At 38.8% G+C, this 10,970-nt stretch overlaps 1 protein-coding gene and 1 long non-coding RNA gene across 3 annotated transcripts in view; one reads left to right on the top strand and one right to left on the bottom strand.

The window, feature by feature from the left end:
- Positions 1 to 1,250: 1,250 nt before the first annotated feature.
- The window catches only part of ccdc138 (coiled-coil domain containing 138), a 17,409-nt gene continuing 7,689 nt past the window's right edge, over positions 1,251 to 10,970 (top strand). Inside the window, exons 1-12 of one of the 2 annotated variants that reach the window (XM_032529909.1) lie at positions 1,251 to 1,424; positions 1,948 to 1,981; positions 2,312 to 2,426; positions 2,520 to 2,620; positions 2,923 to 3,086; positions 3,677 to 3,814; positions 4,272 to 4,391; positions 5,132 to 5,209; positions 5,458 to 5,577; positions 6,246 to 6,398; positions 6,500 to 6,616; positions 8,262 to 8,475. In XM_032529909.1, the coding sequence (XP_032385800.1) occupies positions 1,272 to 1,424; positions 1,948 to 1,981; positions 2,312 to 2,426; positions 2,520 to 2,620; positions 2,923 to 3,086; positions 3,677 to 3,814; positions 4,272 to 4,391; positions 5,132 to 5,209; positions 5,458 to 5,577; positions 6,246 to 6,398; positions 6,500 to 6,616; positions 8,262 to 8,475 (1,507 nt within the window). In that variant the 5' untranslated portion in view covers positions 1,251 to 1,271. Of the gene's footprint in view, positions 1,425 to 1,947; positions 1,988 to 2,311; positions 2,427 to 2,519; positions 2,621 to 2,922; positions 3,087 to 3,676; positions 3,815 to 4,271; positions 4,392 to 5,131; positions 5,210 to 5,457; positions 5,578 to 6,245; positions 6,399 to 6,499; positions 6,617 to 8,261; positions 8,476 to 10,970 lie in introns of both variants that reach the window. The other variant, XM_032529908.1, reaches the window with a different exon arrangement.
- LOC116698133 (uncharacterized) overlaps positions 7,501 to 10,970 on the bottom strand; it is a 13,780-nt gene continuing 10,310 nt past the window's right edge. Inside the window, exons 2-3 of the long non-coding RNA XR_004334130.1 lie at positions 10,235 to 10,236; positions 7,501 to 7,512 (exon numbers count right to left, since the gene is read on the bottom strand). This is a non-coding gene — a long non-coding RNA (uncharacterized LOC116698133). The remainder of the gene's footprint in view (positions 7,513 to 10,234; positions 10,237 to 10,970) is intronic.

Here is a 10,970-nt window from a genome sequence, read left to right as displayed (position 1 = left end):
ACATATCTATGTAACTATTGGGTGTTGAGATCATTGAGATGCTCATATCCAGTGGATTCTCTGTTGTTGGCAAGTTCCAACAATAGGTTTAAGACTGGCGGTAAATCGGCTGCACCGAAACAAGACACAATGGCAGACGGAGCCTGATCCTGTTGTCTGTGATGAGCCACTGACACTCTCTGGCTTATTGGTGTAACTACAATGTGGCTGGATGGGAAAGGTATTCCAACCATCAGCCTCAGACAAAAAAGTAGTTTGCCTCAGGACATCAAAAAATGAAATGAGACAAAATTTGTTTCATTTATAAAAACTCAAATTCAGGTTTTAGATCAAATGGAAACCATGATTGCCTTTTTCATCTTTAAAAGGCAGCATAGCTCTTTGAGCTTAATCAGCTCACTTTTTTCAACAAATACAGTAAATGTCAGCAGTACAACTGGGCAACAAAGCAGATGTTAGTAGTACATCACACTAAATAGACCTATGCTATAAATGTAGTGGTAGCCTACTCATATAGGCTACATTAACTCAAAATTACATGAATGTAACATAAATGTAATTTTAAAAAGGACATACATATACTTAAACTAAAGTAGGCACAATTGTCAAAAAAGAGTGTTATAGCAAAATGAAATAAGGGAAACAAAACACAAACAGTACAAAAAGTAGGCTATGTGGTATTATTTATTTGTTTATGTTTAAACTGAAGAAAGCGTTTATTACTGTAAAGTAGCCTAGTCAACCGTTTTTTTATTTTTTATTTTGTTTTATATCGTGTCACCAAGTACTATTAGACAGCACATTTGTTACAGTCTTCCATTCTATATCATATGGAATTAACCTACTATGTGCATTAAAAAGATTAAAAAAAGTTTGGGAACCATTACCCTACCAATGTTTTGACCATAGACCGTTTATATTAATATACAGTCCATGGTTTTGACTAGATCTCTAATCCACTGTTCGGCGCTGCCTTCCCCGCTAGAGGGCGCTACTCGCGAGGAACAAAAAGTTCCAGCATCACATGATCATTCATCCGCCAAATTTGGATTGTGTTTTGTTTTCACTCATCGTTTCCAGACATGTTTCCAGCCAACAAACGTCAAGTCAATTTTCGAAGTTAAGTAGAATGATATCGGAAGTTTGGCGATTGGAATTTCAAAATAATGTACGTCAAAAAGCAAATGTTCAGACATTGTCAATAATAAAATAACTTCTTTGTTTTATTTTGAAAGTAATAACCGGAAGTGTATTCTATTTTGTGATTCTTGATGCTGGTGGAGCAAAGAAGACACAACACAAGCCTGCAGTTTTTCGATGGTATAGCCACAGTAACACTAGCTATGAACCTGCAGTTTAAAGACACCGACGTGGGTGACACAGTCGAGAAGCTTCAGCAAAAATATTTAGAGAGGAGGGAACAGGTTTGAGAACGACAACACACTCAGCTTGTTAGTGGAAGCAATGCATAAGTTAGCTAGCTAGCATGTCAATTCTTTAGTCAGTGGTATCACCTACTGTCTATGGGTACCACCCATACACTGTATCTATTGTGTCACCTAGACATGGCTACACCTCGGTAGTGTGTACCGACCTGAACGTTTCTTCCATAATTTAGTTAACGGTAACTTTAGCGAACTTTCACTTGAATAAAACTAAAGCATGTGTAACGTTACTGTACTTTACAAACAGTAAGTGAACGCTGGCTAGCTAGCTACATTGTTGTAAATTGTGTTGCACTGCTCGCTTGTTGTCATAACGTCAGTTTAAGGATGAATACCGCAATACACTTTTAGAAGTATGATATGTTGTCTTTCAGCTATGGATATAGCAGAAAAGTCAAAATGACTCCAGATAATTGAACACTTGTGACATTCTCAAGCTGAACAGAATATAAATGTCAAATCAGTGCTATTTTACCCTTCAACATGTCGTCCTAATGTTTAGATGCCACCACCAGAAGACATTACATCAGGAACCGGTGAGGGTAAGTGTACTCCACATGGCCAGAAAACCGTTGGTTCTTGATTGGGTTCTAGCAAGTCTAACACTATGCGCGCAGAATGTATTCACTAAATGCAAGCAATGAGAGGATGTGAAGGGTGACTGTATTGATTATAGCATCCCTATCTCCCTTACTGTCTCCTTTTAGTGTTTTGCAAGTTACAAATTGTGCACAGTAATTTACCACAGACAGGGTTGCTAAACCTACTTCTAACACCACATCTAATTGATGACCTTTGACATTAAACAAAATGGCACACCTTGAACTAATATGCCTAACATTGCATATTTATATTTAATATTTTAGAGGCTGTACAAAGGCTTACCTTGGCCAACAGATCCAAACGGCCAAGCAAAGAGTTAAAATGCTACAGCAAAGCTTTACATGAGCTGTTCAAAGCAGTTACCAACCATCCTGACCAGTAAGTCTAATGAGATTACAAAAAGGCTACCATTTTCCATATTTGTGTTTGAGTACAATGCCTTGATCAATACTTGTTGCTGTCTTTTCTAAGGTTTGTTAGTGATCATGGTCTGGATGGCAGTAATGAGGACCTGAGTGGGGACTCTACAGCTGCTCCACTTCAGGACTCCCAGGTGCTATTTACAGAAACAGGTGTGTGTGTGTGTGTGTGTGTGTGTGTGTGTGTGTGTGTGTGTGTGTGTGTGTGTGTGTGTGTGTGTGTCAGAGCAAATTACCAGTCACCAGATGCTGAAACATTTCAGGGTTGATACCTCCTGGAAAGTCCTTTGAAGTATAGTCACATGATTGAAGTTTTAAAATGAATCATCAAAATATTCCTCATTGATTAATCCCCGCATTTCATCTGAGTTCTTGCAATATTTATTTACTTAAATAATAAATGGGTAATGAAGTAGCCCTGGGCTTACCTTTTTATTATACCTGTATTTGTCCAGATGTGACCTTGCCTTCCTGTTTGGATGGTAGCCCTGGGTCCCAAGAAACTGAGACTGATGGGGACTTGCAGAGAGCGTGCCATCTCCCTGACTCGTGCCGTTCCTCTTCCTTAGTACTAGCAAAGGTTTACCAGGAGATGCTGACCATCTACGAACAACTAAAGGTGAGGGAGCAGAAACACTGGAACCACGGTTTATCAGTAAATACAAAACATAAAAAGTGACTAATCTGTAAGTTTGTATTTTGTCATACTGTGATACTTACAGATGTGTGCACAACATTATACTCAAACATAAAGGTCCCATGACATGATGCTCTTTGGATGCTTTTATACAGGCCTTAGTGGGCCCTTTACTGAAATTCAGCCTTGGTGGACAATTACAGCCACTAGAACCAGTCCCACAATGAGCTTTCCTTAGGACGTGCCATTTCTGAGTCTGTAGTTATTGAGGAGGAGAGGGGGGGCAAGGTAGAGGGGGGGTGTGGTCATGACCAACTGCCACTTTGCTCGTTTAAAAGCCATGATGTGTCTCTCTTTCTCATGGACAGGCCAAATTCTCTGGGTGGGAAAAACAGAGAAAGGGGAGGTAACCTTGCCCTTTATGACCTCATGAGAAGCAAGATTCCAGATTCTCAAAGACAGAGCAGGATAAACAGGGCTCGGGGGAGACCATAGGCAGGCATATTGATGTTAAAAAACCTCATATACAAAATAAAAGGTGTGTGTGTGTGTGCGTGTGCGCGTGCGTGTAGGCAGAGCGACAAGGCCAGCAGCAATGGGAGAGGGAGCTGCAGGAGCGAGAGAGGAAGCTGAAGCAAAAAGAGGAGGCTGTTGGGAGGCTGGCTGGGCTAGAGGAGATGCTACACACTTGCATACCAGCTGTAGAAGAGGTCAGACACACATAGGCTCCATCCAGTCACATTCAACACAAGGGATGTGTAATGTTTCTTTACCACACCTCATTCCCACTCCTTCCACTCTACCACATGTCTCCTTTCAGGTTGCAACGCTGTGATCTTCAATGATAAACTTCTAAATCATACACCTAGTAATACTAGCAGCAATAATTCAGGAAATACACTGTATTAAAATGTAATAATCAAGACTGATCTATGAACCTATTGTTTTTATTAAACAAATCAAACTAAGCTAATATCATTTTTGTCATGTCAGGATTTACAATCACACAAGGGGGGATGCAATGGACTGACTTTTATATACAATGGACTGACTTTTTGTTGAATTTTAATAGCAAACTCAAGTCAGTGTAATGCATCACTAAAGTGTTCAAGCATTGTTGTTGTGGTTAAATGTTTCATGTGTTTAAATATATATGTATGTTATCAGAAACACCAGCAAGAGGTGAGCCAGCTGCAGGATCTTCTCCGAGAGAGAAACAAGGAGAACAGGAGGCTCAAGTCCAGCTTTGACACCATCAAGGAGCTGAATGACAACATGAAGAAACAGGTTAGAAGTGACCACATACAAACCATGATTGTCTGTTTGCATGTTCTTGGTTTCTGCCAGGTGGATAAGGTCCGACAACATTCTAAAACTAGATTAACTCAAGGGCTAAAATGTTGCATGTGTCTTGAATGAACAAACATTTCAAGGACTCCAAATACCTTTATTTTGACCAGCAGGTCTACAATTATTTTTTTGAAATTTCTTTATCTGATTAAACACATATTAAGATTAATAGCTTAATTTGATCACTTTGTGTAAATTTGCAGGCTTTATGATTTGAGTGGCTGAACGTTAAAGTGCTGTATGTTATTGCTTTGAGAGTAATAGAGCGGGTCTACAGCAACCAATCTTGATATCCGCTCAATGTGCCAAGATGTGTGACTTGAATTTTTTTTCTTCTTAAAAAAATGACCAAAAATGATTAAATATTCACTTACTTGAAGAAGTAGAAGGTTCATACTGAGGCTCAAACTGAACAGGTAGTACCTTGGACCACAGGAGGGCGCTATGACATAACCCTCTTGGATGTTGAATAATACAAAAGTGATCACAAAATCTCTCTTTTGTTTTTGGTTTTAGTGTTTGTTTGGAACTTTAAGTGTTTTTGTTGCTATTGAAAGAAGCTCTCCTTGCTTCAAAAAGTGAACGATTTCTATGCATGATATAAACAAATTAAGGAATGTTTTTCTAGCCAGTAGTCTTGCATAGCACATTGCCACTTAATGTTTTTAAATCAACAGTTGAATCAGACCAATGAACAGAATAAAAAGTTGGCAAGCCAATCCAAGAGGGTGCATGCTCGACTTGAAAACCTACAGGTAAGAACCTATTATTAACCAGTGCACAGATGTTCATTGATTATTGCTTCATTTTATAATTAGAGTCAAGGCAGTTTTCTATGGAAAAGCACTGTAAGTTCTAACATACAATCCGACTGAACATTATACACCCTAAAAATAATTTGAAACTAATTTCTTGAAGCATGGAATTTGTTGAACGTAAAGATTTTTTTTTACCTCTAATATACTTAGTTTACGTTTGATTTTTAATTGATTTTTTTGTCCAGAGGAAATATGAGCACAGCATCACATTGAGAGGCTGTCAAAACGTGAGTGTTCCGACCATGGAGTGTATTAAACCATCTAAAAAGGAGAAAATGGCTGCTTCTGGAAAACCCAGCAAAGAGGTAGTTCAACAAATTTGCGGGTAAAAAAATAAATAATGTCTGTGTATGTTTGTGTTATATCTGCATTACATTCTTTAATTTCCATGTCTTCATCGTCATTTAGCATGGTTACACACTAACACGCGCATTTACACATCTTCAAGATGGAAACGGCACAAAAGTCCTCCACAAACCACGCTCATCCTGCCAGCTGACATGATAAATCATAGTTTGTGATTTTGTTATTGTCACTGATGTTGATGAAGATGAATTGTCAGTGGATATAGTTGAGCTCAGTGGATATAGCTGTACTTGTCATTTGCAGATTGATATTTTTCTGTCCATATTTCACAGTTTAATTAACACCTTTAGGCTCCCCAGTGAAATCACATTCTAGATGTAATAGTCACACTTCCGAATACACCAGTATATCCCATGGTTGAGCTTTAAATAGAAATACTATAACTTATAGTCACATTTCTTTAAATCTTGACTTCTTATTGTTAATCCATGCTGGACATATTGCAGAATCCAGATCAAGATGTGTATCTGACAGATGATAAAGGGCTCAATTAAATCACTGCTATAACTAAAGTTAGCATTTAAAATCATAACAAAGTTAGTTCCAGATCACTGCTTGAGTAATGTCATTTAAAACTGATTTTTCAATTTTTTTTTTTTTCCTTCAGGGCAGCTCAAGTCCCACACCACTAAAACTTCTGGTCCTCCTACTGGACTGGGTACTTGATGGACCGACATTTTCATCAGTAGCTCCAAACAAAGGGAAAGGTGTTGGCCAGTTTCTTCCTCCAGAGATCGTACTCAACGAGAGATGCCTTAAGGTAGCATGTTCACTGTTGCTTCACTGTGATCTCTTTTTGGTTTCTTGACCACAAAAGAGTATTATCGTGATCAAAATCTTAAATTGTCTCTGGTTCCTTAGGTGCTGCCATTATTAGCAGATCAGCTTCATCAGACTCCTTTGTCAGAACCTGACCTCCTCCTCAATCTTCTTCGCTTCATCCACTGGGCTTTGAAACACATGGACAGCAGTACACAGGTAAAGAGAAGATGTGATTATTCCTGGGGATAAACTGAGCTGCTGCTGAATGTAGTTATAGAATGCCTCAGACAACATACAGCCTAATTTATGAAATTGTAGCCTAATGATTGAAATTGTGACAATTCAAAGAGCAGTATGTCTGATGTTCAGGAAATGTTCCTGTTAGCTTGACAGCCATTTATTTTGTACTGACTGTGTGCCAAAAATTAATTTGTAGGCCAGATAGTGTCATGTGACCTGCAGTTCTGCAGTAAAAAGAGATATAATCAAGACAGTGACCTAAGGGCAGCTTCATAAAAAGTACTGCCTTAACACAAGAGCAAGGAGATGCTTGTCATTATTATTTAGTTATTTTATATTTATTCTGGAAATTAAATGTTTTGGGATATCCAAATTTATTTTCTAATAAGTTATCTGGGCTGTCAAAAAGCAATAACTGGAGAATTAGATTGCATTCTATAACAAAGGGTTTTTAATTCTGTGGCCTACCCTTTTCTTAGGTATTGGTGTTTGGCCTTGCAAAAGATGAGTGTTATTCTACAGAAAGCTTTTGGGTCACTTTCTCAACATAACTGAAGCAGAAACCAAACACGACGCACGCAGTTTTCCCTCAAGACATAGCTACACATCAGAGAGGTACACATCCACTTCAAGTAGGGGATATCCACTTTATCACTCCATCTCCCTTCACAGCACAGCGGGCTTTAATGTTTGGAGGTCCTGTCTAGTTTCATCTTGTGTTCAGAAGCTTGGTTATCTGAAATCCCCTGCCTGTCTCTCTGTGTTGAACAGAGTGTTGACATTAGAACAGGCTGTCCCTGTCTTTGTAGCTTTGATAAGGGTCATGAGCCCCTCGAGAGCCATCCATGACAAATACTGTACATCAGCTGTTTCTGGTTGAAGGGATGACGCATGAAAGGACAATTTTGCTTGTCCAATCTCACTTCTTAGACCTATCCTATTGTGAAGGCCACATACCAGCCTCCCTCCTTTAGCTCATTGTCCAACTTCGCAATCACAAATATGAGCTATCCTCCAGCCTTCACCCCTTGCCCCTGTACCCCAATTCTATAACCACTGCCTCCAACTTCCAAGCTTCAGTACTCTTCTCCAGTCCTGCTGCAGGGAGTCCATGTTGGTTTCTCAGGCCGTGTCATATCGGCTCAGTGACATGCTTGATGTCCAACTGAAATCTCATGCTTCCTTATCGCTGCAATGTGTGTTCACTTTTAAGACAAAAAAAACAACCACTATCGGGCCACAATGTATAAATGTAAGAAGGGAGATAACTCAAAATCTCGTGTCTTTATAGAGCTGATGGTGACTTTGGGGAGAGGGTGTAGTAGAAAGGGAGAGAGGGATGTATTAAGTTTGGAAACCACCAGCTCTTCACTGCTTTGGAATAACATTAATATTGGATAGTAGCTGTTGTTTGTTGGTCTGATTTATTGGCTCCATAAGTTTTTGGAGAAGTCGGAGAAGAAGCCTGCCGGCTCCCTGTCAGGCCCAGCGTGTATTTTCTACACTGGCGTCATTGTAGGCATATCATTTCTTTTTTTTATAAAACAAAAGTAACTGACTGCTGGCACAGTCATGAATTATGTGCAATAAACAATGTGTGTGTTTGTTTGTATCTGCACAGCACGTAGCACTATCTGCCACTCTGCGGCGGATAGGAGAGGAAGTATCAAAGCCCCCAGCCCAGTTAACAGTGTCTCACTCTGAAGATCCAGACCTGCCCAAATCCTGCAGTGGCGCTGCTGGTGGATCCTGCAGGAGCTGGCCCCTTTACCGCAGCCGCTGTCCTCACATACGCATCCTCTCCACCCTCATCATCCTCCGCACTGTCACACAAGGTAACAATACTACATACTGTATCTTAAATATTTTATTTGGAAAATGCAGTCAGGCGTTAAATTATGGACATAAAATCAGGATAGTATGTTAGAATAATGAATTGTGTAGGGCTGCGGTTATTTTCATTATTAATAAATGTGTGAATTGATTATTTATTTGATTAATCAATAGGGTGTTGGGTTCATTATTGTAACCTACTATTTGGATTGTATGTCCATAATTTAGTAATGTGTCATAAACTTGTGAAAAATACCCATGACAATTCTCTAGAGCCAAAGGTAACATCCTTAAATTGCTCATTTTGTCTGACCAACAGTCCAAAAACCCAAAGATGTTTTCTATACAACAATATAAAACAATACATCTTCAAATTTGAGAAGGAGGAACCAACAAATATTCTTTGCTTGTTAAATTACTTAAAGTGCTCATATTATGCTTTTTGCCTTTTTCTCTTTCCTGTATTGTGTTATATATCGTTTTTATGCATGTTATAGGTTTACAAAGTGAAAAAGCCCAAAGTTCACCCCAAAGGGACTTACCATCTCCAACAGTCTATAGTCCATACCTAGCTACTGCATATGTGCAACTCCCAACAAAGATGGAACAGGAGTAAGATGCCTCACTTTGTAGCTAAAACAGAGAGCTCAACACACAGGGTGAAAAGAGGAGCTGCAGCAATGTGCAGTACAACAAAAATCTGGTGTTTTTTGACAATGAAACCATGTAAACCTGTTCTGGCACAACGTCTAACAATTATAAACCTGAAAATGAGCATAATATGAGCACTTTAAACAGTTTATTAATGATCAAAAGTTTGAGATTAATATTCTGTTGATCAACTCATTGATCACATGTCTAAACTGTTTCAGCACTAGAATCAGCTCAGCTGTGGAAATCTGTTAAGCTTAGTTGATTCCAGACTATAGTATATTTTTGTTAATATTTTCCTTCCATTACACAGAATTGTACGGTCACGTTAGCTGCAAAGATTGTTCAGTCTCCCATGCTGAGAAATCCCAGAACACTAAATTATTTCATGTATCTACTGCTGGCAGACTGAATTTAAGCGATTGCCTTGTTATGATTCATGTTTTAATTAAATTACACTTAACCCATGTTTAGTAATAATAATTGTATTAATCAAAAGCAGATACAAAAAGGAAAGGTTGTCAACCATCCATGGTATAGTGATGTCATGGCAGTCTAATTTAAGTTGTTGCTCAAAATCATAATCAGACCTAGGAAGTATGAGCCACACACCTGCTGTTACTCATCACTTCCCACTAGGCCAACGCTCCCCTTGTGTAGGTGTGAATCCACAGAAACAGCAGGGGGTTAAAACCTGTAACTGGGTGTTACACATACTTAGCATGCTGTGTAAACTTCTGACTTCACATCTTACTTCAAATAAAAATTTCCACGTCACTGCTAATTCAAGTGCATATTTCAGTTTGAGTGTGAATCAGAGACGACCAAAGCTGAAATGTACTTTATTTCACTGTCCTGTTTGTGTACTCTATCTTGGACAGTTGGACAGAAGGTTTAATCAGAAGGTTTAATCAGATCCGCTTATCAGGGTATACACAGGTTTTCTCACCAGTGTCAGTTTGTCCACCACCATAGTCTGTATTGTAGTATAATATAACAGCTATTGAATGCCATGAAATGTTCCCCAGAGGATTATTGCAAATGATTTTAGTGATACCCTGACATTTCTTAATATGCCAAAAAGAGTTTGATATTTTGAACCATCTTGACTCCTATTGGATGGATTGTTATTCATTTTTGTACCAATACTCAAGGTAGGTACTAAGGTAGGATGTATCCCAATAAATTTGTTTGTTCTTGAGTTTTCATCGTTTGCCACCAACAAATTGACATTTTTGGTAAATAAGTAAAACATCTCCACAATAATTGGATTTCTGTGTAACTATGGCAGCCATTCATGCTCACCAAAGGAGCTCCAAATTTCTCCAATGCTTTGGTTTGTCACCAGATATCTGCAAACTCTCATCCACCCCAAACAATTTTTGGACCTCTGCCTACGTCTATCTTACAACTTTGTGCATGTGCAAGAGCAAGGAGCTTGTAGCTGCATCCACATTTTACTCCCTGGCCTTCCACACTATAAATCTTGGTCCACTCAGTGGGTGCAGTGTACATATCCTGACATATTTTATGAAACTCTCCTTTGAACTGACTGGCCGTATCTGCATCGTAATGCTCGAGGGCTCCAGTAATATGTCTCTATAGAGACTTATTTTTGATTGAAAACCATGGAACCAGATTGAAAATAATGTTTCTTCCCCCTCAGATTTTCTGGGATCTTAGACATAATTGGTACCATTGTTAGACAGAGCTAACCAAAATCAGTCCAGAATAAAATAAGAAAGCTTTTATGCTATGTCAGGTTGTATAAATCCAGTACTTTTGGACATTTGAAAAGCATTTTCTTAGAACTTCAGACATTTTTAGTACTATTTGAGGTCATCAC

This window comes from Etheostoma spectabile, chromosome 11 (assembly GCF_008692095.1).
Source record: "Etheostoma spectabile isolate EspeVRDwgs_2016 chromosome 11, UIUC_Espe_1.0, whole genome shotgun sequence".
In the NCBI taxonomy this organism is placed as follows: Eukaryota; Metazoa; Chordata; class Actinopteri; order Perciformes; family Percidae; genus Etheostoma; species Etheostoma spectabile.
This window is presented reverse-complemented; position numbering and strand designations above follow the sequence as displayed.